The sequence below is a fragment of the Bos mutus genome, chromosome 1 (assembly GCF_027580195.1).
Source record: "Bos mutus isolate GX-2022 chromosome 1, NWIPB_WYAK_1.1, whole genome shotgun sequence".
Lineage (NCBI taxonomy): Eukaryota > Metazoa > Chordata > Mammalia > Artiodactyla > Bovidae > Bos > Bos mutus.
The window spans coordinates 147,254,666-147,281,786 of NC_091617.1; the positions used below are offsets into that span (position 1 = coordinate 147,254,666).

At 52.5% G+C, this 27,121-nt stretch overlaps 1 protein-coding gene across 5 annotated transcripts in view; it reads left to right on the top strand.

Moving 5' to 3' along the window:
* The window catches only part of RFTN1 (raftlin, lipid raft linker 1), a 228,494-nt gene that overhangs the window by 152,085 nt on the left and 49,288 nt on the right, over nt 1–27,121 (top strand). For all 5 annotated transcript variants that reach the window (XM_070377114.1, XM_070377103.1, XM_070377110.1 and 2 more), the window contains 3 exons: nt 3,163–3,505; nt 12,433–12,636; nt 26,584–26,699. In XM_070377114.1, the coding sequence (XP_070233215.1) occupies nt 3,163–3,505; nt 12,433–12,636; nt 26,584–26,699 (663 nt within the window). The remainder of the gene's footprint in view (nt 1–3,162; nt 3,506–12,432; nt 12,637–26,583; nt 26,700–27,121) is intronic.

The window sequence follows — 27,121 nt, forward strand, 5'->3', positions numbered from 1 at the left end:
TGGTATCCCACCCCAGTGTTCTTGCCTGGAGAATCCCAGGGACGGGGGAGCCTGCTGGGCTGCTGTCTATGGGGTGGCACAGAGTCAGGCACGACTGACGTGACTTAGCAGCAGCAGCAGTCGGTCTCCATCCCTACCTTCCAGGAGTCATTCTGGAAGAAGAGACACAGATCCCCTCAGTATTTAATGTGTTCATTCACTCATTCATTCAGCAGATCCTTATTGATCACCTACTATATGTTAGGCAAATTACTAGCAAATCACGCTTCTTTATTATTGACCGTGACGTAATCCATAGTGTTTCTCTCTTGCCTGTGCTGCCAGGAACCTCGGAGGTTAGCTGCCCTCAACCTCAGGTTGTTTGGTACAATTATCTCCTCCTTGTTTGGTTTTTAAAAAGTTTGTGACCTGTGTCTTCTTTTAGAAGCTTTCTAAAACAGTTTCTAAAAATAGGTAGATATCACAGATTAATGGGTAAAAAATGAATTTTCAGAATGGAAATGATGACTTCAAGGTTTTTTAAAAAAACGTTTGAAGTGTGAATTGAGCCAGCTGCGGGCATTTGTGTGGACACGTGCATGTTGGAGAATTTGATGCTTTGACACGTGTCCACTTGGCCTTGTACTTAGAGAATGAACTTGGACCTGAGCCAAACCTGACTTGGAACCTGACTGCCCACAGCTCGCTTTATGACTTTAAATGTCTCTGGGCTTCAGTGTCCTCATCTGAAATGAAGATCAGTCAGACCATTGATATAAGATGAACTGGGCTGTATGTTCGTATTACTGCTCCAGATCATTTTCCAGAACGGCCAGGGCTGAACTAAAATGACCTTCTGCCTTAAGTTAGGGTGGGTCATCTGTGGAGGGGTGCTGAGGCTTGCTTTTCCCTTAGAGAGGAGCTCGTGCTGGTGTTTCTTCAGTTCAGTTCAATTCAGTTCAGTCGCTCAGTCATGTCCGACTCTTTGCAACCCCATGAATTGCAGCACGCCAGGCCTCCCTGTCCATCACCAACTCCCGGAGTTCACCCAAACCCATGTCCATTGAGTCAGTGATGCCATCCAGCCATCTCATCCTCTGTCGTCCCCTTCTCCTCCTGCCCTCAATCCCTCCCAGCATCAGAGTCTTTTCCAATGAGTCAGCTCTTCGCATGAGGTGGCCAAAGTACTGGAGTTTCAGCTTTAGCATCAGCCCTTCCAATGAACACCCAGGACTGATCTCCTTTAGAATGAACTGGTTGGATCTCCTTGCAGTCCAAGGGACTCTCAAGAGTCTTCTCCAACACCACAGTTCAACAGCATCAATTCTTCGGCACTCAGCTTTCTTCACAGTCCAACTCTCACATCCATACATGACCACTGGAAAAACCATAGCCTTGACTAGATGGACCTTTGTTGGCAAAATAATGTCTCTGCTTTTGAATATGCTATCTAGGTTGGTCATAACTTTCCTTCAAAGGAGTAAGCGTCTTTTAATTTCATGGCTGCAGTCGCCATCTACAGTGATTTTCAAGCTCAAAAAAATAAAGTCTGACACTGTTTCCACTGTTTCTCCATCTATTTCCCATGAAGTGATAGGACCAGATGCCATGATCTTCATTTTCTGAATGTTGAGCTTTTAGCCAACTTTTTCACTCTCCTCTTTCACTTTCATCAAGAGGGTTTTTAGTTCCTCTTCACTTTCTGGTGTTTCTTACTCCTTCTCAAATGACAGGAGAGGGTTGTTGCTGACGCCTGGCGGCTTTCTGAGGTCATCCACTCGGGGGTTGGTGACTGAGCCTCCCAGAGCCCTGCGGTCTCCCCCTCCTGCTGCATTTGTAAAGTGACCTGAGCACCCTTGCCCAACAAGTCCCCGAAAGCTCGTCTTCTAATTTTGGCCAGCTCTTGCTTTTGTTTAGCTTTTACTTTCCATTTGTCTTTCACTTATGACAATTACACTCAGTCGCCTGCGGTGGGGGTGCGGTTGCTTTTTTAGGGAGGGAAGGGTTCACACGGCCCAGAACTCAGTGCGACCATGTGCCCCCCATGTTGAGGCTCAGGAGGTGAGAAGACTTCGCCTGTTACCTGGACCGGATCGGGGGTAGAGAGCCGTGGGTTGGCGTGTGCAGTGCCCACAGGCTGGGCATGGTCTTCAGGCATCCGTGCCTCCCCCTGGGCCTCTGTCCTCAGAGGTCCCCTCTCTCGGGCTGTGCCATCAGCTTTTGCACACTGGTGATTCTCACCACCTTTGCCCTTCTCTGCCAGAGCAATTGTTTCAGAGAGGAAGCTCTTTGAGTCATAAAATGTCATCTGGTAGTTAGTATGTGGTTATATAGATGTATTGAGTTATATAGTAGCCTGATTAGCAGGAAGTAGGTGATTCATCAGAAAAAAAAAGAATCACACAAAAAAATAAACTCTTACCAAAATGAGCTTCCTCTTTTAGCCTCTTGTTGTTCCAGCTCATCCTTTTAGAACCTTTTTTCAGCTTCTTAGGAAAAATTATTAATTGGGACTAATGTAGCGTTTCACAGAGAGGCCATCCCAGCCCTTCACAGTCGAATGCTTTATTTTTTTTTTTTACAGTTTAAGAAAACAAGCCCCTCTCTGTCCCCAGCAGGCCAGACTTGGGGTGTGGCCACCACCTTGAGGAGGTGGAGCCTTGGCCAGCTTGAGAGATTTCCAGACTTCCCCGGTGGTCCATTGGTTAAGACTCAGTGCAGTGGGGCCTGGGTTTGATCCCTGCTTGGAGAACTCAATTCAGTTCAGTTCAGGCGCTCAGTCATGTCTGACTCTTTGCAACCCCGTGGACTGCAGCACGCCAGGCCTCCCTGTTATCACCAACTCCCAGAGTTTACCCAGACTCATGTCCATTGAGTCGGTGATGCCATCCAGCCATCTCATCCTCCGTCATTCCCTTCTCCTGCCTTTAGTCTTTCCCAGCATCAGGGTCTTTCCCAGGGAGTCAGTTCTTCGCATCAGGTGGCCGAAGGATTGGAGTTTCAGCTCCAACATCAGAGAACTAAGATCCCATTTGTGGTGTGGACGCGCGTGCACACACACACCCACACACACACACACACCCCCAGAAACACCCCCCGAGGCCTCCCTGAGGTGCCGCGTGTGCCCCCTCTCTGATGGAACGTCCTGTTTACCCGTTTCCCTTGGTTTGGTTTGCCTCACAGATCCAGGAGGCTGCGAGTCGCGGCCTGAAGTTCGTCGGTGTCGTGCCTCAGTACCGCTGCCCTGGGAGCCCTGCGGGCAGCTGCCCCCCAGCAGATGCCCGGGATGAGACACAGGAGCCTGGAGGTCATGGGGCTGCAGAGGAGCTGGGGGCTGCAGATGCTGCCGTGGGGACGGACGGAAGCCTGGAGCCCGGCCAGGGCCCGAGAGAGGAGACGCCTGCCACCCAGCAGCCCAATTCGCCCCCGGGAGAGGGGGACGGCGCAGAGTCTCCTGCTCGAGGGACTCCGGAGGGACCAGATGCTGACCTGCCGTCGGAAGGGCCTGGAGAGCCGCTCGCGGCCAGTAAGTATGTCAGCACCGGGACTCTGAGCCACGTGGAGAGCGGCTGCTAGCTTTTCAGTAATCACCGGGGGCCTTTTAGGAAAATGAATGGAATTTGAATGTAGAGATGGCAGTCCATCAAACAGGAGAAGTTGTCGAGCCGTTTTCCGGGCCTCCTGACTCTTCCTTCCTGAGGCTGTGCCTTCTGGGGGTGGGGGGTGGGCAGACCACGGGATGCTGACTTGTTGCGGCTCCAGAATGTCACGATTGCAGCAGGTTCTAGAATGCATGGTGTTTTCTCCCCACGCCCACACGCTGCCCCCAGATTACCCCGTGTGACCCCAGGAAGCGTGGTGATGGCTGGGCACCCATGCAGAAAGCACCTTCTGCACCTGGTCCTCTTGTTTTGAATTTAAAGAAGGAAATCCAGAGCCCCAGCGAGGATGAGGCGTGAGGTGTGCAGGAAGCTGCTGACTCAGCCCTTGTGCTGTAAACAGCCAGGCTTCGGGGGGTCTGTCTCGTGGACAGACCAGCACCGTGGAGCACATGCGGCCAGGGAGAGGCCACCGGGAAGCGATTGCTCTGAGTCACGGTGTTTAATGGCCGCTAGGGCACGGACTCTAGGTTGGAGATTTCAAATAACGATGCAGGAAGGAGGCTGGCAGCCAGTGTTAACAAATGCTTCCTTCTTCCTGTGACGTGGGAGGCCACTTTGCATCATTGTCCCCTTTGCAGCTGAGTACACTGAGGTTCAGAGAGTCCATCCATCGCCCAGGCTGGAAACAGATCTGCTGGATGAACCCAGGCTGGCTCCCCGCCTGGTCCTTCCTGTGTGATGCTCAGACAGGTGATCAGAGTTTACTGAGCCCTCAGACTGCAGGCAGTGAAGTTGCTCTTCATTTCCCCACGACTCCCTTCCACTTTCCTGCTCCAAGAAATCTTGCGTCCCGCCATTTCCTGGAAGGCAGGCCCTTGTATGAGCTGTCTCCCCTTTGGAAGGTGACGAGTGACGAGACTGATGGGAGGAGGCCCAGGTCTTGGGGAGACTTTCTCTTTAGGCCTTTCTGGATCATCTCCCTGGTTAATGTTATTGGTGGTGGTGGTTTAGTCGTTAAGTCGTGTCTGACTCTTGTGATCCCGTGGACTGTAGCCCGCCAGGTTCCCCTGCCCATGGGATTCTGCAGGCAAGAATCCTGGAGTGGGTCACCATTTCCTTCTCCAGGGGATCTTCCCCACCCAGGAATCGAACCCGGGCCTCCTGCATTGCAGGCAGATTCTTTACCAACTGAGCTATGAGGGAAAGCCCTGGTTAATGTTATTATTTATATACTAATTCTTGAGGTTAGCCTCTTACAACTGATGAGAAACTGCTTATGCTTTGAGAACAGAAAAGGGTGAGGGAGCTCCCTAGAGGCCAGTGGTTAAGACTCTGCACTTGCACTGCAGGACGCCCAGGTTCAGTCCCTGATCAGGGAACCAAGATCCCCCAAGCCACACGGTGCCGCCAAAAAAAAAAAAAAAAAGAGGAGAAATAGCTTTTCTTGTTATGTCACAGATCCCGAAAAGAAAACTGTGGGATGGTTAATGCTGGGGCTTGTTTGCAAGGATGACTTAGAAGGGGAGATGGTAGCCACCTCACTTCAGGGAGAGATCAGGATTAGTGTTTCATCAGGGCCTTGATTTGTGGTGGCTCAGATGGTAAAGAATCTGCGTACAATGCAGGAGATGAGGGTTCGATCCCTGGGTCAGGGAGATCTGGAGGAGGGCATGGCAACCCACTCCAGTACCCTTGCCTGGAGAATCCCATGGACAGAGGAGCCCAGCGGGCTACAGTCGGTGGGGTCGCAGAGAGCTGGGCGTGACTGAAGTGACGGAGCATGCGTGCCAAAGGAGGGGTCCATTTAAAGCACTCCTAAGTAGGAGCCCTCACGACTGGGGTACAGGCCCCGTCATCCTGACCATTGCCCCCAGCTCCACACGGAGCCCTGGCTTTGAGAAAGGAGGCCATCGATACAGAAGGGCCCCTCGGGAGTTTCCAATGTTCCCTGTTCTGGAGCGCACCTTCCTCCAAGACTCCCTCCAGACTGGCTGCCTCCTGGGGTTAAGTAACCGCGGAGACTTGTCCCAGGACTGTCCCCCTAGGCCCCCTGCTGTCCTGCGACTGTTCCCTCCCTCAGACCCTTCCCCCGTCGCTGGGCGCACAGAGACACCCCCCCCAACACCCAAGGGTCTTGGCCTGCGCCTCGTTTCCTCAAACCCCTGTTCTCTCCTGGAAAACCAGAACCTTCTGCAGAATGCAGGGTTCAGGTGCGTCTGGAGGTGGTCAGCCCAAGAGCATGTGAGAACTGCAGCTGTGAGGGGTGACAGTGCCCCGACCCCTGTCCTGCTTGGTAGGCGGCTGGCTGGCTGTTATCTGAGCGTGGCTCTTAGCTCTCTGCATAGGAGGCCACAGGTCTCCGAGACTTAGGCAGCTCACTGTGACCCTTATGTCTCTTCCGGTGGAATAAATGAATCTTTGACTCTTCCTTATCAGCCAGTGAACACACAGGGCTCCTGGTGCCCAGGCTTGGCCTCACGGGACACAGGACGGTCATCATGGTGACAGCCCTCCAGTGGCCAGGTCTCAACTTGCCCGTGTGACCATGTGCACAACAGCTTTATGACAGAGGATGCTCTTACTGTGCCTGTGTCACAGGAAGTGGCCTGTGTGCCCTCCTAGAGTTACACTTTATCTCATAGTTTGAGTGTTAGGGCTTCCCTGGAGGCTCAGCTGGTAAAGAATCCTCCTGCAATGTGGGAGACCTGGGTTTGATCCCTGGGTTGGGAAGATCCCCTGGAGAAGGGAAAGGCTCCCCACCCCAGCATTGTGGCCTGGAGAATTCCATGGACTGTATAGTCCACAGGGTCACAGAGTAGGACACGACTGAGCAACTTGCACTTGAGCATCAGTTGAGCGTAGCTTCCACCTCCTAGGAGGCTGGCCAGGGACGCCGTCCCCACTGGTCAGCTGGCCCGGCCCCCAGCTCAGCCCAGCTCCTGTGCTAGTTGTTTTCCCGTCTGTCCTGGGCATCCACAAACAACCACGTCTCCCAGCGCTCCCGCCCTGCTCTCAGCTTCCCTCCACTCAGGGCTCCCTAAGGAGGGCCAAGTGCTTTAACTCCGCTTCCTGCTGGTGGGTTTAAATAGGCAATCACAGCAAGACAATTAAAAAACAGTCCAGAGGACATCTCCCTGCTCTGCCTCTGCTCCGCCTTTAATTCATCCGCTCTCTCTTATCAATGCTGGGGGCTCAGCGAGGCCCGCAGGCTCTGCGTCCGTCAGGGTGGCCCCCCATCCCCCGGGGTTTTGGGCCCCTCGGGTCCAGGGCTTCTGCCCCCTACGTCCACCCGGATTTTGCTCGTCCTGGGAGCGTCCTGTGGGCTCTGCGTCCGTCCGGGCGCCCCCCACCTCCCTGGACCACGGGGACCCCGCGGTTGGCTCCCCACGTCCACCTGGGCTGGGTCCAGGGGTTCATCCCCCGACATCCACCCAGGCTACGCTCGTCTGGGAAGCATGCTGTCAGCTTTCTGTCTGGGTGCCCCCACCCCAGACCCCCCGGGCCACGGGACCCCTCGGGTCCAGGGGTTGGCTCCCCACGTCCACCCGGGCTGCACTCGTCCGGGGAGCGTGCTGTCGGTTTGACGTCCGGCTGGGCGGGCCTCCCCCGAGCCTCGCTTTGGCGGGCTTCCCTCCACATCTCCCTCGTTCCCGGCTGCGGGTGGACGCAGGGCCCCTGGGAAGAGCCGGCCTGCTGCTGGGTTCCCAGTCCATTTCTGTGCCCCAGGGGAGACAGCTTCCTTCATTGACCGTAAACAGGCCAGGAGGCAAGGTCAGGGCTTGGGAAGCTCAGAGCGGCGTTGCTGGGCCATATTCCCTGCCTTCTCCGCTGGCCGCCGGCATCCCTGTCTGGCCTCCGGCACTGCAGCGTCAGTAGCAGAAACGAGGGGGCCACACAGGTTCATGTAGATTCAGCTTGTTCTGTCACCCAAGTAATAACGCAGCGTCAACCCCGAGTTGCCCTTCCTCCCTGCACCAGCTCACTTGAAATGTCCAGAATGCAGAAGCCTGGGCCGGATCTCTGTGTCCTTCTCCAGGGCCTTCTATGAGCAAGCCTCCTGGCAGCCAGCTCCTTCTGGGGCAATGCCCCCCGAGTCTGCCCTTCCTCACTGGGCCTGGTTCTCCCCTCCTGGCCCCCAGACAGCTCTGCCCTGGGGTCCGTATGCCTCCGCCTGCTGCCATTGTCCTGGCTATTTGCACTCAGTCCATTGACAGCAGCCGCTGACCACCTCCCTGGCCGCTCATGGGCATCAGCTCCCGCTCTCTGTGTGCTGATGAAACCAGCCTCTCATGAGGTTTGGGAAACAGCCAGGGGTTGGGGGGTTTGGAAGAGTCTTGACTGATGTTGAAGCTGAAACTCCAATCCTTTGGCCACCTGATGCGAAGAACTGACTCCTTGGGAAAGACCCTGATGCTGGGAAAGATTGAAGGCAGGAGGAGAAGGGGACGACAGAGGACGAGATGGGTGGATGGCATCACTGACTCAATGGACATGAGTTTGGGTAAACTCCGAGAATTGGTGATGGACAGGGAGGCCTGGCGTGCTACAGTCCATGGGGTCGCAAAGAGTTGGACATAACTGAGTGACTGAACTGAACTGGCTTTGCCACTTGCTGGCTTGTGATCCTGGGGAATCCAGTTAAGGCTTCTGGCCGTAGAAGGGACACAGTTTCCCGTGGAGGTGGGCATCGCAGGGGATGTTGGTGGTGACAGCCCTCACTGACACACTCACGTCCCGCGATTGCTGTGCACTCAGCAGGTCCCACACTCTGCCTGGCAAGCTGACTTCCCCAGGCCCGGAGGTGCCCCACGCTGCACCCACGCCGGAAGTGGTGTCTCCCCTGCCCCCGGCACCTGGCTGGGCCCGAGGCCCTCCTCCCTCTTGCCCCGTGGTGCCCACCGCCCCACCTTCCCAGTGTAACCTTTGGCCCCAGCCCTCCTGCTGTGTCCGCAGCCGACCAGAGCCCCTGCCCAGCCCAGCTCCCAGGCCAAGTCTGATGCCCACTTGTCCCTCCACCCCAGCCGATGCGCCAGCCGGCTCCTTCTCCCTGTCCAGCCCTGGGAGCTCATGCTTTCAGCCCGACTCTGAGACCCCCTCCTTCCTGCCGCCTGGAGGTCCCTGGGGCGCCAGGACCCCGTCAGCTCAACCCACGGGTCGCCGTCTCTCGGGGGCCCCAGCTGCAGACTGCAGGCGTCCGTCCCGTGCCTGTCCCCACTGCCCGGCACCCACCTCAGACCCGGGCATCTACCTTCTTCCTCCTCGTTCACGGGGAGCATAGCAAGGCCTTGGCAGGCCTGGCTGGCAGCGTCCAGCTGGCCCCAGCTGCGGGCACCCCGTCCCCCCCACCCTGGCTGCTTGCGCTTTTCTGGCTGAGGTCAGTCCAGTGAATACAGGTGCAACCCCGGCCGTGTTTTCTAGACTTTTCTGGACACCGAGGGTCTAAATGGCACCAGATTAGGCCCCCCCACCCCCCCAGCGTGCAAGGGGGTCAGAGGGGACGAGACAGAAAGAGAAATACAAGATAGAACCGTCTCGAAGCTGCTTGGGTGCCCTGCCAGGCCCAGCCTGCAGCTGTCCTCGGAACGTTCTCAGAAACAATGCCTTCCCCCTCCTTGGGGACTCTGTCCCGTGTCTGGAAAAATCCTCTCGCTGGGGTCAGGGCAGAGTCAACGGAGCAGCTGAGAAAATGTAAACACACTTGGTCCTCTTTGTGGAATCCCTGGTGACCGCTCCCGTGAGGACGTGTACTGGAGAGCCGGAATATTAAAACATCAAAGGGCGTCGTTTGGGGACAGTTTCTCTTGGCTGGGTTCCAGGTGAGGTCCGTGGTCGGGGAGCCGGCGGGACAGAGGCATTTACTGCAGGGCTGGGCATCTGCAAGTAGGTTTCTTCTCATGCTTTGGAGACTCTTGATTCCAACAGCCTTCCCCTTTTCCTTCCCGAAAAGTTTATTTCTGTCGCTGGCTCCGGCCCTGCTCCCCAGGGAGGACCCAGATGGAGAGCTGGGCGCGCTGTCAGCACCCCGCCGCCGGCCCGGTCTGCAGGCTGTCTCCGCGGCCCCCGGCCTGCACCCGCCTTCTCCTTCCGCCTTCCCCTTTTCTGTTTCATCGTGCATGTGGGAAGGCCGTGGCTCTGTCTAGCCATGTGACTGGGGGTCCTCCTGTGTGATCAGGTGGTTGGGCTGCTTCTCAGTTCCCCTTGCAGAGGCTGTGGCTTCTTTTTCTTCTTAGTCTGTGTGCCCTTGGGCTTGCCTGATCGGAGCCGAGCGCTGTGACACTTGTTCTGGCCCACCTTGGGGGTCACCTGAGGACAGCTTCCCTAGCCTCTGCCTATAGGTGTTCTCTGGAATGGTCAGGTGCCCCAGGCATTAATGCCCCAGGAATGGCCTCAATCGCTGAGGACAGATGCCTAGGGCAACACGCGACATCTCCGGTCCCAGTAACCTGCTAGTGGATGCCTGCCTTGGCTTTTATCTCCTCCTTGTTTCTTATCCCTGCTCCCTCACTCTTATTGTCTGGGATTGCTCCCCAAAGAAACAGCTTGCACCCCAAAGCTTATAGGGTCTGCTTTTGAAGAGATGAAGTCAAGGCCTGGCTCCCACTCTTCCCTTTCAACAGCTGCAGCTCTTACTTTAACCCCCAACTCCTTGGACTGGAAAAGGGCACTTCCTGTCCCAACCCCCAGCCCTAATCCCCTTGCTTGATTCTCTATAAACCTTTCTCAGCACGACGCCACAGCTAACGCTTGTATTTGAAAGTCACAAAATAGGGGATCGCTAGCTCCATATACCAAGAGCTAATTTCTCCCCTGAAAGCACTTGCCGGCTGCCTTTTCCGATGGCTTCCTGAGTCAGGGAAGTGGACCGAGAAAGTACTATGGGGTGGGGACGAGGCACAGGCCAGCGCTGGTTGTTGGAGAGCCGGGTGGCTGTTTGTGAAGACGCGTCCCCTCCTTCCTCAGTGATTCTAGCCCCTGGATTGCTCGGAACGGCCTGCCCGTCGGCGTTACTGTTGCTGACAGCAAAGTCTTTGGCCCAGAATTGCTCCCTGAGGTCTCTGCTGGCACTTACTCAGGTGGGTAAGTGCCACCTGAGTGGAAAGACTCTCTTTGTCCCAGAATACAGTTGTCCTGTGAGATAACTTGAGATGCTACGTGGAGAAATGTTTTTGGTGTGAAAATGCCTCACCGTTTGCTCCTGTTTGTGGCAAATGGTAACGGTGTCCCTTATGGTCGTGAAGCTCCATTTCCTGTTTAAGCACACTTATCTAGATAAAGGAAAGTGGATCCATTTTCAAAGGTCATGTATTTGGAGACTGGAAAACTGGGAAATAAACATGGGATGCAGTGTCCCAGAATGTGGGGTCCAGGCAAGGTGTCTCCTACAGGGAGTGTGTGGGTGTCCTTTATCCTTTTTGCTAATGTCAGCCATTGTTTATGACCTTTAGAATATTTCTTTGGAAGGAGGGTGGGGATTTTCTTATCTGAATCGATATTTTTGGCAACCAAAGCATGTTCCTGAGTGGCCTGTGTAAGCAAAGCTTTTTAAGCGGGGTGAATTCTTGGTTGCTCGACTAAATTGAGTAACACAAAAATAGACCTTCAGCCTTAGATTGAAATTCCAGGTATTTGCTTCCGGAGGCTGAGGCTGCTCACTCGTGGCCGGCCGCACGTAGGGCGGGAGGCAAGGGTCAGCTGCCGGGTGGCAGTGAGCATCGATTTTTACAGAGCCCAGCCATAAAGGAAGGCCGGGGAAGCTGCGCCTTACTCTCAGGGCCCATTGGCTGTTGGAGCAACCTTATCACTCCACGCAGGAACCCTCATTTACTGGAGCGAATTTATTTTTACATTTCAGCGATGTATTTTTGATGTCCTTGATTAAGTATTATGCGTTCGGCCCCAGGAAACACCACTGCAGTTTATAAATAGTGAATTCAGGGAGGTGCAGAGCTCCTGGAATTACGGCAGTATTTTTGATTTTGTGTGCCTCTGTGCATTTCCTTTAAAAGAAAAAGAAAAAACAGATCAGCTCTTGCCCCAAAACATGTCTGCTTTTTCTTCTAAAATACCCCTTTGTATGAATTTCTAGAAATGTCTACTATATCCTTCTTTCAAACACCTAACCATACAAATTGATCCCAGCTAACAGCTGTTCATCATATGTCATATTCAGAACTGAGTCCTGCTGACTAAAAAACGCACAGCATCAGAGTTGCGAGTTAAGTTTTATTGGGGACAGAATGAGGACTTAGCCTGGGAGACAACATTTCCGATAGCCCTGAAAAACGGCTCCAGGGAGGTAGGAGGAGAGGTCAGTGTAACATACGATTTTTGTGAAGGAGATATGTGTGGTCAGTCACACCTTTTGGGTAGAGGCTTGCTGCCAGCGACAAGGAGCAGATGTCACCAGGAACGATTTTAGTCCTTTTCTCGATTTGAGGAGATACAAGAATTAGGCTCATAAAATGCTCTCTTGAAAATACCTATCTAAAGGCTTAACCTGCCAGTTTTTCTCAGAGCACAGAGTACCCCTTTCCTGGTCTCCGTTCGGAATGCCTCTCGGGGTATTGAAGGTCTGTGGCTGCAGTGGCCGAGGACTTCATCATCGTGGGCGCAGATGACAAGGGCCGGCCTTCTGTTGGCAGTCCCCGTGGGACTCGGCCTTCGAGGTCCGTGTCACTTTCAAGGCTGCCTAACGTGCTGCTTGGGTCTTCCTGTTAGGCGACACGCAGCCTAGCAGAATGCTGGCCTGTGATGCCCTGCCTGCAGGTTCCTGTTAGTCGCATCCAGCCCGATAAGGCAGTTTGTCACTGTTTAACTTCCCGTCTCCCGTTCTCTCTATGCATCCCCGCAGAAATGGAGATCTTTGCCCTTTTCAACAAACCGAAGAGCCATCAGAAGTGCCGGCAGTATTACCCTGTCACCATTCCTCTCCGGGTCTCCAAGAACGGCCCAACGGTCTGCGGTCTGGACGCCAACTGGCTGGAGCACATGAGCGACCACTTCCGGAAGGGCGGCGTCCTGGTGAATGCCGTCTCCTCGCTTAGCTTGGTCCACGGTAAGGACCACATCCCCACCCCACCCCCCATCAAGTGGCCCTCCTGAACTCTGCTTCTCGCGCCTGTCATCTCAGCCCACCTTCAGAACCACCCTCCCCCAATTCGAGTAAGTTCCGCGGGTTTGATTTCAATTCACACATCTGGAGGAGTCGTCCACAAAAGCCCACACCGGTGCTCGCCCAGCCCCTCCAGGAGTCAGCCAGGTCTATGCTAACACCACGGAGAAGGGGAGGGGCAGTTTCATTTCATCATGGTGGCCTCCGTTGAGATTGCTTTTAAAGGCTTTTAAAGAGATTATTCCTGGGGTTTGTTAATTACCCCCTAGGATCCTGCCGCTCTGAAAGTGCAAATTGTTTGTAGACATCATTACAGTTTGAAGTAACAGTAGCAGCACCTTGGAATTAACAGCAGAGGAGTGAACTGAACAGCTGGGTTTCTGTAAACTCCGTCGGGATGCACGCTGCTCCCGGGTCTCACTGCACCCAGCGGCCCTGCCTACCGGGTTCTATATGGGTTCTATATGGGTTCTCTCTGGGTTCTCTCTGGGTTCTATATGGGTTCTATATGGGTTCTATATGGGTTCTATATGGGTTCTATACGGGTTCTATACGGGTTCTATATGGGTTCTCTCTGGGGGTTTGCTGCTCAGGCAGCAATATTGGCGTCAGCTCCTCTGAGGCAGAGAGAAAGCTTGCCCCAAATGGGTAAATGTGTCAAGCAAAGAAGGAGTTTTCAAGCTAACACGAAGGTGGGTTGAGTCGCTAGGGTGCATCGAAACCCAGAGACCATTTGGGGCGTGGGGCCAGCCTGCCAGCGCGTGTGGATCTTGAGGGCTGCCAGTCAGCAGGATTCTTGAGCAAGTGAAATGTAAAGTAACACCGAATCCGTTGATCCCAGTGAAACCTGGCAGGGGGCACCGACATTGAGCAGTTTTCTCTCTAAAAATTGGCAGAGTCAGGAACAGAGATTGGATTCTGTGTTATTTGCAATCCTTGAGCTGCTAGCAAACATCCCTGGAAGAGGCATCGGTCTGAATTCTGAGTGTCTGTGCGTGTAGTCATCCAAAACCTCAAGAACGTTGTCGAGTACGAGCCAGTCTTGTCCAGTGCAAGTCCTGTGCCACTGCCCAAATAGCAACGTCTAATGGTAACGAGTCCACGGAGCAGCAGCAGGCACTGCAGAGTATCGTGGGCCACTTGTGGATGGAAGCAGGATATGAGATAGGAGATGAGTGGGCCACTGGGACTTGAAGATGTTCTGTATCTGTGCCACCAGCCGCCAGTGGCCACTGACCACTGGAGATGTGGCAAGTAAGCCTGAGAAACTTAATTTTTAATTTATTTAATTTTTATTAGTTTCCATTTCAGTAGCCATATGAGGCTCTCAGCTGGTGTATTAGTGCAATTCTAAAGCGTATTTTCTTTCTTTTTTAAATAACTATTTGTTTTCACTGCGCTGGGTCTTCGTTGCTGCGTGCAGGCTTTTTCTAGTTGCAACAGGCGGAGGCTCCTCCTAGTTGGGCTTCTCTGGGTGTGTGGGCTTCGCTTGTTTCAGAGCACGGGCTCCAGGGTGCGCAGGCCTCCGTCCCTGTGGCTCTCGGGCCTCGGTCCCTGTGGCTCTCGGGCCTCGGTCCCTGTGGCTCGCGGCCCTCAGTCCTTGTGGCTCACAGGCTTAGTTGCCCCACAGCATGTGGAATCTTCCTGGACCAGGGACGGAACCTGAGTTCCCTGCCTTGGCAGGCGGATTCTTAACTGCTGGACCACCAGGGAATTCCTAGAGTATTTTTCATTAATACAACTAAGGAACAGTCAGTTCCGTCCCCTGGCGACAAGGTCAGTAATCTCCCTGGGCACCAGGAGGCCTTCCCTGGGTGCTGGCAGAGTTCTTGCAAGCTGGGGGCTGTGCTGGCTGGCTGGAGACGCACCATCCGACCCCAGGGTACGTGCTCAGAGCAGACGGTTACAGCCTCGTTCACCGGCGTTGGAGGGCCTGGCGGGGACCCTTTGCCTCCTGCTTCCGCCGGGACACCCCGTCATGCCTCTCCGGGCACGCAGCGACGGCTCCTTTTAGCTCCTCCGGGGGCCAGAGAGGCTCTGTGGCTACGCATGGTTTTAAGTCTCCGCCTGGGAAACTGAGGGTTGGTTGTACTAGCATCTTAAAGATGGGCAGGGAGGCGTGGGGGCCAGGAGCTGCCCGGGCAGCTGCTGGGCCTGCTCCACCTGGGGGGAACTGGGGCTTCGGAGGGGAGGTTTTGTCTTTGGCCCTTTGCCTGTCAGGGGCCAGCCAAGCCCCGAGAGAAGACACCACGAATATGCAAGTCTGTGCAGCCTTCAGTGCCTGTCTGGCTGTCGAGCTTCAGCTGTCCAGGCTGCGTTCTCACCTCCACTCCTCCCCTCGCCTCACTCTCCAGCCTTGAGTCCAGAAACAGACAGCGCATGCAGTCTTTCTTCACATCTGACTTGAGTGTTAGAAATGCCGTTACAGCCTCCCTTGGCTTCAGCTGCATGAAATCCAGCCTTCCCGCCTTGAAGACAGAACATGAAATTTCCTCTGGCACGTGAGTGGGAAGCCTTGCGCTGAGCCCTCGGCATCTCCACAGCAGGGCTGCCCTCGAGTCCTGCTCCCCCGGCTGCGTGTCCCTGTCCCTGGAATGCATGCAGACTCCTCACGTCAAAATGAATCTAAACCCACTCAGCATTCCGACAGGCTTTCTTCCCGACGATTTTGATGGGGTGGTTTTGATGGGATGTTTTGGGGGGTGACCTGGGAGCAGAATTTACTGGGTGAGGGAGTTTCTGCCCTGGAAAAGCCCAGGCTTCCCGTTGGCCAGGGAGGAAATACGTTCTTTTCCCAGAATTAAAAAAAAAAAAAGCAAGCTAATCATCATTATAATAGGAACCTATTTCTAGTAGGATAATTAGTGTCCTTACAAATAAACCTGGCAGAGCCGGGAGCACGTCTTTAAGCTGTTCACCATCTGGGAAAAAAAGCACCAGTCTTCTGAACTGGATATTTGTGCTTCAAAATATTTTCCACAACGTTATAAAATGCCTGAGAACTTTGTCCCATAAATTAGGTGATGTTCAGCTCAAAAAGTTCAGTTCAGTCACTCAGTCGTGTCTGACTCTTTGCAACCCCATGGACTCCAGCACGCCAGGCCTCCCAGTCCATCACCAACTCCCAGAGTTTACTCAGACTCATGCCCATCGAGTCAGTGATGCCATCCAGCCATCTCATCCTCTCTCGTCCTCTTCTCCTCCCACCTTCAGTCTTTCCCAGCATCAGGGCTTTTCCAGTGAGTCAGCTCTTCACATCAGGTGGCCATAGTGTTGGCATTTCAGCTTCAGCATCAGTCCTTCCAATGAATATTCAGGACTGATCTCCTTTAAGATGGACTGGTTGGATCTCCTTGCAGTCCAAGGGACTCTTAAGAGTTCTCCAACACCACGGTTCAAAAGCATCAATTCTTCGGCACTCAGCTTTCTTTATGGTCCAACTCTCAGATCCATACGTGACTTCTGGAAAAACCATGGCTTTGATTAGACGGACCTTTGTTGGCGAAGTAATGTCTCTGATTTTTAATATGCTGTCTAGGTTGGTCATAACTTTTCTTTCAAGGAGCAAGCGTCTTTTAATTTCATGGCTGCAGTGACCATCTGCAGTGATTTTCAGATCAGATCAGTCGCTCAGTCGTGATCGACTCTTTGCGACCCCATGAATCGCAGCACCCCAGGCCTCCCTATCTGTCACCAACTCCCAGAGTTCACTCAGACTCACGTCCATCGAGTCAGTGATGCCATCCAGCCATCTCATCCTCTGTTGTCCCCTTCTTTTGCCCTCAATCCCTCCCAGCATCAGAGTCTTTTCCAATGAGTCAACTCTTGATTTTGGAGCCCCCCCCAAAATGAAGTCTGTCACTGTTTTCACTGTTTCCCCATCTATTTGCCATGAAGTGATGGGGCCAGATGACATGATCTTAGTTTTCTGAATGTCGAGCTTTAAGCCAACTTTTCAAGAATCCAGTTAAGACTCCTGTTTTTGCGTCTTTACCTCGCAGCACACAGAAAGGCTTGTATTGTCCTCGTGTTTGAGCTTCTGCTCGTGCCTCCCAGGCTCCTCTCCTGAGAACGAGCAAATGTCCTGAGCTGGGGAGGCTGTGCTCTTGTCTCTGGGGAACTTCCAGTATGGATTAAAGGGGCGCCTGGTGATGGTCCCAGGGCCCTGGCAGTTCCCGTGCGCTGGTGCGTTCTCAGGAGCCCACATACCAGCTCATCTGGCCTCGGGTACCGTCGTTGTGTCTATAGAAATGGAGGCACAGAGAGGTTACGTCGTTGCTGTGGGTCCTCGCCACTGATTGGCAAGAAAGAGGTCAGAAGAAGGGGAGAGGGGAGTAGAGGAGGAAAGAGGAGGCGGCTGCCGCGCTGGCTAGGGGTTGAGCCCGTGGGGAGAGGGGAGCTGCCCTTGGCGGGGAGGGAGTCCCGGGGATGCCCAGATGGCAGGATGGCCAGGCTTGCAGAAACACTGCAGCCAGTGAGATGAAGGCCAGAGTCCATACTTCTCGAGGGTGGGCGATGCCAGCGGGGTGACCCTCTGCGGAGCTGGCGGCCGCTGGGGACTTGGGCGGGTACCAGAAGTCTGGGGTAGGGAGACCCACCCAGAGCTTGTTTCCCACTAAGGGCTCCCAGGCCTGCGGAGTCCCAGCCGCCATCACTGGGGGAGGGGCCGCCCTCTGGGTGGGGGGAGGGGCCACCCTTGCTGGGGGAGGGGGAGGTCCCGCCCTCGCTGGGAAGCAGCCGCTGCCCGGTCCTTGCCCCACCGTCACCTCCCTTTGTCCCCCTGGCCTTGGCCTTGCTCTGCGTCCCTCTTGCCCTCCCCTTGGCCTCACCCGTGGCCCCGTCCGGGCCCTCCCCTTTCTCCTCCCTGACCCCCTGACCCCTGACCCTCTCTCTACCCCCAGCCTCTTCTCCCTGCCCGCACCCTCATCCGGCCTCTTGCCTCTGGCAGCATCATCTCTGTGTAGCCTATATGTACTTGTCCCCACCGTTTCTAAAATGTCCTTTGCAGCCCGTTGTCCAAACCAGATTCCAGTCCAGCAGCAAGCGCCACGTACAGTGACCACATCCTCAATTCTCTTTGACCTGAGAGAGCTGTTCTTCAGGACCCTGCCTTCTTCAAATTAACCTAGCCCCTCAGACTGTCCTGCATTCTGGATTTCTCCAGCCAGTGCCTCATGGTGGTATCGTATTTCTCCCACCTCTATCACCTATAAACTGGAATTTAGTTCTAAGACCTTTTACTAGGATACATTCCAGATGCTGTTGTGCTTTAAAAGCGCTGTCACATCGGGTGACACGTGGTACCTGGACGGCCCTCCTTTCCTGCCTCTGAAGTTTGGGTTTTCCTTAAGACTCTCTGATGCCCCAGCTTCATGTCATCCAAATAACATTTGGTATTTAGACAACATTTTTGATGCCTAGAATAAGCCAGATTGCCTTATATTTGCAAAATACGTATGTAAAAAACATGTGCATATTCCAAATAAAATATACATAGGGACACATATTGTAGGCAGACATATTTTTTTACCTTTTTATTTTGCACTGAGTGTAGCTGATGAACATATTTTTTTACCTTTTTATTTTGCACTGAGTGTAGCTGATGAACATATTTTTTTACCTTTTTATTTTGCACTGAGTGTAGGTGATAAACAGTGCTGTGATAGGTTCAGGTGAACAGTGAAGAGACTCAGCCATACATAGACATGAGCTGTTCTCCCCTAAACTCCTCTCCCGTCCAGGCTGGAGGCAGACATATTTGCAAGTCCCTTGGCAGAGCCTGCTTCCTATGCTTCTTAGTGTCCCAGTGTGTATACCCTGTGGTCTGTATGCAGAAAGCAAGCGATAAAGGTTTTCAGGTGCTGCTCGGTGATTGAGTGCTGAGGAGGGCCGGGTTGGGCTGTGCCTCCCCAGGGCCCTGCAGACTGGGGGAGCAGCGGAGGGTGAGGTTGCAGTGTGTTCACGGCCACTCCCTTGGCCGGCCGCAGGCTCCAGGCATGTTGGCTTCATGTTTGCAGGCATGGCTTCGATTTCAGAAGAGCTGCTGAATAAAGCAGAGGGTTTCACTAAGATTTCATTTAGGCTATGAATGCATTTTCTTCTCTATCCACGGCATGTCTTTAACTAAACGTTTTCCTGCAGTATAGCCCACATAGAGACACCTACACAGATCCTGAGCTCAGTGGGTTTTCACAGGTGAGTGCACCTGTGTGACCAGCCCCAGATCAACAAACAGAGCATCCCAACCCATCAGAGTCGCTCTCACGGCCTCATAGTGCCTCTCTCCAGGCAACGGCAGTGCTGGTTGGAAGCGTCATGGATGGGCGTGAACTTTGTATGGGTGGAGCCTGCCCTTCTTGTGTTTGGCTTCTTCCCATCATTCTCTTTGTGACATTCATCCCCATTTTTACACATCATTCAGATCATTTTTTCTCACTGCTGTATGTGCTCTCTTGTGTTGATAGATGCAGTGTATCCATTTACAAGCATGTTCTTGGTCTTTCTTTGCTCCCTGTGGGAAAGGATGGCTTCTGCACAGCTTTGGTCCCGAGCAGAAGCTATAAGGCCATCTCACTGCAACTCCACTGGGATGCACCCAAAACACACAGGCGGGGAACACAGCCTCATGGTCAGAGCACGCCCACTCTATGAGACCAGGCTCTGAGGCTGTCCGTCACCCACCACCGGCCAGAGAGAGCTCTGGCACATCCTTGTGGTAGCAAAATTCTGTCAGCTCTTGAAAAAACAAAGGCTTTGGAATCGAGCAAACCACATTCGGATCGAGATTGGCCCTTGTGTACACTTGAATGTGGACATGTGACTTCAGTCCTGTAGCTTCCTTCCATGTTCTCACCACTCAGAGGGAAACATAAGCCTTGCAGAACTGGGGAGAGGATTCACTGAGAAGCCATGGACGTGCCTGGCAGAGGGCCTCCTAGCCGGCATGCACCAGATCAGGGCACTTCCTCCCCATCTGGGCATCTGGTCAGGGAAATGACACAACTTGCAGTCTGACACTTATGGGCACTGAAGCGGGGTTCCGCCTGCTCTGGCTTATTCACCGCTTCCAACAGGGACTGCAGGAGGGAAGGCAGGCAGGTTGAGAGCAGCTGTGAGGGCTGGAGGAGCCGCAGAGGCGGACGCTGTGGTGTGAATCAGGAGTGGCACGCACCGTTGCCCAGATGGGGTGATTCTATTTGCAGGGGGGTTGCATATCCGTATAACCCAGGCAGGTAGGGCTGAGAGGTTGGTACAGGCCACTCCTGGAACCAAGGTGGTGCCATGATTGCCATCCTGGTAGGGAGAAGGGATGTCGGGGCAAGAACATCTGGGATGCTAGCGACACCACCATGGGTAATTTAGACTGTCTTAGCGTGTTGTTGGGTCGGCTCAAAAGTTCCTTCAGGTTTTTCCATAACATGTTACAGACAGAGCAAATAAACTTTCCAGTTCAGTCACTCAGTCGTGTCCAACTCTTTGCAACTCCATGAACTGCAGCATGCCAGGCCTCCCTGTCCATCACCAACTCCGGGAGTTCACCCAAACACATGTCCATTGACTCGGTGATGCCATCCAACCATCTCATCCTCTGTCGTCCCCTTCTCCTCCCGCCTTTGATCTTCCCAGCATCAGGATCTTTTCCAATGAGTCAGCTCTTCACATGAGGTGGCCAAAGTATTGGAGTTTCAGGTGCAACATCAGTCCTTCCAATGAACACCCAGGACTGATCTCCTTTAGGATGGACTGGTTGGATCTCCTTGCAGTCCAAGGGACTCTCAAGAGTCTTCTCCAACACCACAAATCAAAAGCATCAATTCTTCGGCACTCAGCTTTCTTTATAGTTCAACTCTCACATCCATACATGACCACTGGAAAAACCATAGCCCTGACTAGACAGACCTTTGTTAGCAAAGTAATGTCTCTGCTTTTGAATATGCTGTCTAGGTTGGTCATAACCTTCCTTCCAAGGAGTAAATGTCCTTTAATTTCATGGCTGCAATCACCATCTGCAGTGATTTTGGAGCCTAGAAAAATAAAATCAGCCACTGTTTCCCCATCTATTTCCCTGAAGTGATGGGACCGGATGCCATGATCTTCGTTTTCTGAATGTTGAGCTTTAAGCCAACTTTTTCACTCTCCTCTTTCACTTTCATCAAGAGGCTTTTTAGTTTCTCTTCACTTTCTGCCATAAGGGTGGTGTCATCTGCATATCTGAGGTTATTGATATTTTTCCTGGAAATTTTGATTCTAGCCTGTGCTTCTTCCAACCCAGTATTTCTCATGATGTACTCTGCATATAAGTTAAATAAGCAGGGTGACAATATACAGCCTTGACGTACTCCTTTTCCTATTTGGAACCAGTCTGTTGTTCCATGTCCAGTTCTAACTGTTGCTTCCTGACCTGCATACAGGTTTCTCAAGAGGCAGATCAGGTGGTCTGGTATTCCCATCTCTTTCAGAATTTTCCAGTTTATTGTGATCCACACAGTCAAAGGCTTTGGCATAGTCAATAAAGCAGAAATAGATGTTTTCCTGGAACTCTCTTGCTTTTTTGATGATCCAGTGGATGTTGGCAATTTGATCTCTGGTTCCTCTGCCTTTTCTAAAACCAGCTTGAACATCTGGAAGTTCACGGTTCACGTATTGCTGAAGCCTGGCTTGGAGAATTTTGAGCATTACTTTACTCGCGTGTGAGATGAGTGCAATTGTGTGGTAGTTTGAGCATTCTTTGGCATTGCCTTTCTTGGGGTTTGAATGAAAACTGATCTTTTCCAGTCCTGTGGCCACTGCTCAGTTTTCCAAAGTTGCTGGCATATTGAGTGCAGCACTTTCACAGCATCATCTTTCAGGATTTGAAATAGCTCAACTCCATCCCCTCCACTAGCTTTGTTCGTAGTGATGTTTCCTAAGGCCCACTTGACTTCGCATTCAAGGATGTCTGGCTCTAGGTGAGTGATCACACCATCGTGATTATCTTGGTCGTGAAGATCTTATTTGTGCAGGTCTTCTGTGTATTCTTGCCACCTCTTCTTAATATCTCCTGCTTCTGTTAGGTTCATACCATTTCTGTCCTTTATCGAGCCCATCTTGGCATGAAATGTTCCCTTGGTATCTCTAATTTTCTTGAGGAGATCTCTAGTCTTTCCCATTCTGTTGTTTTCCTCTTTCTTTGCATTGATCGCTGAGGAAGGCTTTCTTATCTCTCCTTGCTATTCTTTGGAACTCTGCATTCAAATGGGTATGTCTTTCCTTTTCTCCTTTGCTTTTCACTTCCCTTCTTTTCACAGCTATTTGTAAGGCCTCCCCAGACAGCCATTTTGCTTTTTTGCATTTCTTTTTCTTGGGGATGGTCTTGATTCCTGTCTCCTGTACAATGTCACGAACCTCCGTCCATAGTTCATCAGGCACTCTATCAGATCTAGTCCCTTAAATCTATTTCTCACTTCCACTGTATAGTCATAAGGGATTTGATTTAGTTCATACCTGAATGGTCTAGTGGTTTTCCCTACTTTCTTCAATTTCAGTCTGAATTTGGCAATAAGAAATTCATGATCTGAGCCACAGTCAGCTCCTGGTCTTGTTTTTGCTGACTGTATAGAACTTCTCCATCTTTTGCTGCAAATATAATCAATCTGATTACGGTGTTGACCATCTGGTGATGTCCATGTGTAGAGTCTTCTCTTGTATTGTTGGAAGAGGGTGTTTGCTATGACCAGTGCGTTCTCTTGGCAGAACTCTATTAGCCTTTGCCCTGCTTCGTTCTGTACGCCAAAGCTAAATTTGCCTGTTACTCCAGGTGTTTCTTGACTTCCTACTTTTGCATTCCAGTCCCCTATAATGAAAAGGACATCTTTTGGGGGTGTTAGTTCTAATGAACCTTTGGGCCAACCCAATAAAAGGAGAATAGTGACATTTTCTAGTAGAGCATACATCGGCCAGTTGTCACGACGTGTGTGTTTCAGGCTGGCCTTGGCAGAGGACTGGCACCGGAGTGGGCTGGAGGGAGCTTGCTTGGCAGGGTCTTCATGTCCCAGGGGCTGCAGAGGATGAGCAGTTTTCTCACAGCATTTACCTCTTGGGGGAGCGGGCGAGTCTCCTTTTCCCACACCCTCTTGTGTATCATAAGCTTGGAGAGTTAAGGTGGCCTTTTGCCCAAAGATTGGCATCAAATATTTATACAATGCCGGGGTGAACAGCTTCCTGTGCACAGTAGGGAAGCAGCTTTACTTTAATAAAAAATGCAGTAATAATGGAGTGTTTTCCATCGATGGAGGTGAGTTAACCTTTCTGCAGGCGGAGCCTCGCTCTGAGAGTGACCTTTCAATCCCAGCTCGGAGCGTGCGACAGCGAGGCTGAGCCGAGACGGTGATAGAGAGACGGACCAGGGGCTGAGGCCGTCCAAACAAGACGCTGTCTCAAAGCCCGGCTGTCTGCTCTCTGTGGCTCGTTGACTTTTTCCTGTTCCAGATGACCAGATTTTGACAGCCACTCTGAAGGTGCTGGGCAGTTAAGTGCGTGAATCAGCACTCTGGATTCAGGGCGGAGCCGTGGGCTGAGAGGCTGGAGGTGGCACCGAAGGAGGAGGATGGGGAACAAGGGCCTGGTTTGTTCCCGCTTCCCGCCCCCAAGCCTGGACCACACAGCCCTCCTCCCTGTGGGCGACGGAGGGGAGGCCAGGCAGGGGTTAGGAGAGCAAGCCCCTTCCCCCTGTGGACCTCAGCTGTGTCACGCTGGGCATTCTAATACTCGGAGGGCGTTTGGCACATTTAAAGGACTTGGAGGCTTACCGGTAAGGAGATCTGTAGGTGGAGACTTTGAAAATTGGGTGCTGTGTTGATACAGTGCTGAAGGGTCAGTGAGTATCTTCCGGTCCCAAGCACTCCCCAGGTCAGGACTAGGGAAAGCTGTATTCACGAGGGTCCGTAGGATGTCCCTACAGTGGCACCGTCTTCCGCCTGACCTGTGTTGCCCAAAACTGAAAAAGTGAGCCAGACTACTGCCCATGTGTGTCCTGGACCCCAAAAGACTTATAATGAGGTTCAGCCGAAGAGTAGTTCTGTTCTTTGTTGCTCACCTTAGTAAAATGTATCTTAGAAGGACATTGGACTTGGGAGGAACTTTTCAGCAGAGCAAATGAGAGAAGTAAGGTTAGTGCTTTTGCTAAGGCTCGTTGATAACAGACTGTTGGTTTAGGAAAGAAAATTAATAGCAGAGCATGGTACTGATTAACCCACAGGGATCTTACTGGAAATGGAGTATTGTTTTCTCAGGTAGGAATAATATAAGAGGCTACTGTGCTCCAGGAATTCCCCTCAGAGCCGTGGATTGTTGAGTTGATCAGGCCCCTGTCTCACTCTGGAATAATCAGGAATATCCCCCAGGTATTCTTGGTCTCGAACTTCTCAAGTTTTGATCAAGCCTTGTAACGGTCAGTTATTGCCACGATGACGCTGTGTAACAAACCACTCCAAAGCGCTCGTATTTGCACGTTGGCTGGAGCAGTTTCTTTGAGACAGCTGGGCCCGCTCTCAGGTCTGAGGGTCATCGGATCTAGGCTGTGCTCCAGTGGGGCAGGCGAGCTGGGGCATGTCCTCTCAAAGTGGTGGCCCAGACATGAGATCACGTTCAGCCGTGCCCGTGTTCCGCAATCCTCTGCTTGCATCCCATCTGCTGAAATCCCACTGGCCGAGCAAGTCACCTGGGTCAGCCCCTGGTTGGCTGGTCTCCTCCCCACCACTAAGCTGACTCGGTCTTGACTCTCTTCTCACGATTCTGCTGCTCATCTGGCCCCTGGTGGGCCCTCATTCAGTCTGCAGTCCTAGTCGAGCTGTGTCTTCTCCCGTGAACTCTCAAACCCCGTGTTCCCACGCGGCTGGCTTGCAGCTAGTTCATCTCTCTCCTCAAAGTGGATCGTCCTGCTCTGAGAACTTCGGTCAGAAACAGCGGCACGGTTTCCTCCAACTCCACACGCCTCCTCTCCTAGCCCACTTTGTATTCTCATAGCATTTACTTCCTTGGACATTACGTCATCATCTCCCTGCAGGGGGAAGCTCCATGGGAGCAGGGTCTTCATTTATCACCCGTGACCTCAAGGGCACCTGGGGCATAATAGACTGAAGGAGGCAGGGTCTCTGGAGTGAAAGAGGATGGACTTTTGTCTTTCAGGCTTCTTAGACCTTGCTAAGTTGTTCTCTGGAAAGGTTGTGCAGTTACAATTCCCTTCAGCGCAGGAAGCTTTTTCTGTACCATGAAGAGTGGTAAGCAGGGCCATCCATCTATTTGTTACTTATTTTGTTGTTGCAAATAAGACGCAGGTTTCTCATCCTGATGGCTTTTTTGGTTTTGCTCGTGAGGTCTGTTGGAAGTCAGGCGCTGACGGTCACTGTGTGTGTCCATCTGTCTGTCTTTTTGGGACTGCTGGACAGTGCAGGCAGTTTCTGAACGCCCCTGTGACGTGGGGCTTTCTGGATTTGTCCCCCTTCCCTTCTGGATGAAGAAGAGATCACGTTCTTGTGTGAACTGCCCCTTTAAAGGAATTGTCCTTTATACCATTAAACACTTTTTATGTCTGTTGCCATAACCAACCGCCGTGGACCGAGTGGCTTGAGCAGTAGATGTTTATTTTCTCATGGTTCAGGAGGCTGCACATCCATGGTCAGGGGGCTGGCAAGTTCTGTTTCTGGTGAGGTCTCCTTTCCTGACTTGCAGACGGCCACCTCTGTGTCTTCCTATAGCCCTTCCTCTGCACATGGTTGGGGGGCTGGGGGGGGGGCTGCTCCAGTGTCTCGTCCTCTTCTTCTAAGGACTCCATGCCTGTTAGACTAGGGCCCAGCCTTATGATGTCACTGAACCTTAACTACTCCCGGAAAAGATCTATCTCCAAATATAGTCACTCTAGCGATCAGAGCATCAATGTCTGAGTTGGGAGTGGGGTTGGGGACGGAGTTCAGTCCAGGCAGGTGTGACAGAGCAGTGATTTGTACAGTACTGACCGGCAGGAACTCTGTGTCCCCACTCCCCCTTCACAGATAAGAGGACAGGCCCCTGAAAGGGTCATTTTCATTTTCCGACACAGCACGGGCCCAACCACCTGCTTCTGAGTCCATTCCTCTATTCCACACAGCCCTTCATCTAAGTGGATCCAGGGCATTCAGGAGCCATTTACTAAATGCACCTCCTTGAAGGTCTTCTGCAGGAACGAGGATCCTGGGAGTATTTTTCTTGACCCTCTCATTGCCTGAGGCAGTTCTGAGTCGTTTCGTGTGTGTGATGTAGGTTTGATGAATTATACAGAACTCAGAACCTTACCATTGATACGCCCAAGGAAACGTTTTCAGTGGTAAGTCATTTGGAAAAAGTCCCCCTTCCCCCAGATTTCACCTCCTGACGAGAGCGTCCTGTGCTCGGCACGCACATCACACAGTTGTCAAGGAACCAGCACCTGTGGATCTGGTCTGCGAACCTAGAGCTGCCGTGTTACACCCAGCCCTGCTTCCGAATAATCTCTCTCCCCTCCGTGTAGTTTTCTCCTAAAAATTGTCCCTGAATGACTGTGTTTCCCTCCCAAATCCGTTCTCCCCAGTGCTTCCTGACGGTGGAGCGTGAAAAGGAAGGTAAACGCGTGAAATCAAATGGTGATTGCTAACAATGAGATTTGGGCTCATAAAATCAAGGATATTATTCAAAACCGCGAGGTAAATGAGTCTCATTCATTCTGATGGGGCTAGACTCTACGGCTGTGTGTGCCTTCTTTAATTAACATGCTGAAAAGATGTTCTGATTGGGATTATTAATGAATGCAGTGAACATTTTCGCTGCTTGTGAGGCTTCTGCCACAGACAGTTTACAGCAACCACCCCCCCCATCCCCCCGCTTTTTCTTTCTCCACAGATTCCTTGCACGACTTGACAGATGGAGTGTTCATCTTTGAAGCTGTTTCCACAGAAGACAGCAGAACCACGCAGGGCTACGATGCTATTGTAGTCGAGCAGTGGACGGTTCTGGACGTGAGTGTGGGGCTTGGCCGTGATGCTTTTGGTTTGGACCGTGGTGGTTTTATCCGCTCCCTCCTCCGAGTGAGGCTGCCCCTGGACAGCAGGTGGACTGCTGGACACCCCGAGGACCCCTGTTGTCCTTGGGGACCCTCCTGTGCCCCCAAGGTGGGAGAGGAGCCCCCACTTTTCCCTTTCGGTAGAAAACACACATCGTGTGTGCCAGACTACCGGGCAGAAAACATTCTTCTTCACTCGTCTGAGAGGTCTAAGTGACGTAAGTGAGGTAGACACGTGGTTTGTGGGCCCCGTAATAATGAGAGCGTCATCATCACTGGAGCTTGACCCTCCGGCCCCCCTCTGACAGGGGGCCACAGAAATTTATACACCAGAACAAGTGGATATGCGCCTGTGCTCTGAACCTTCACGGTGAGTCT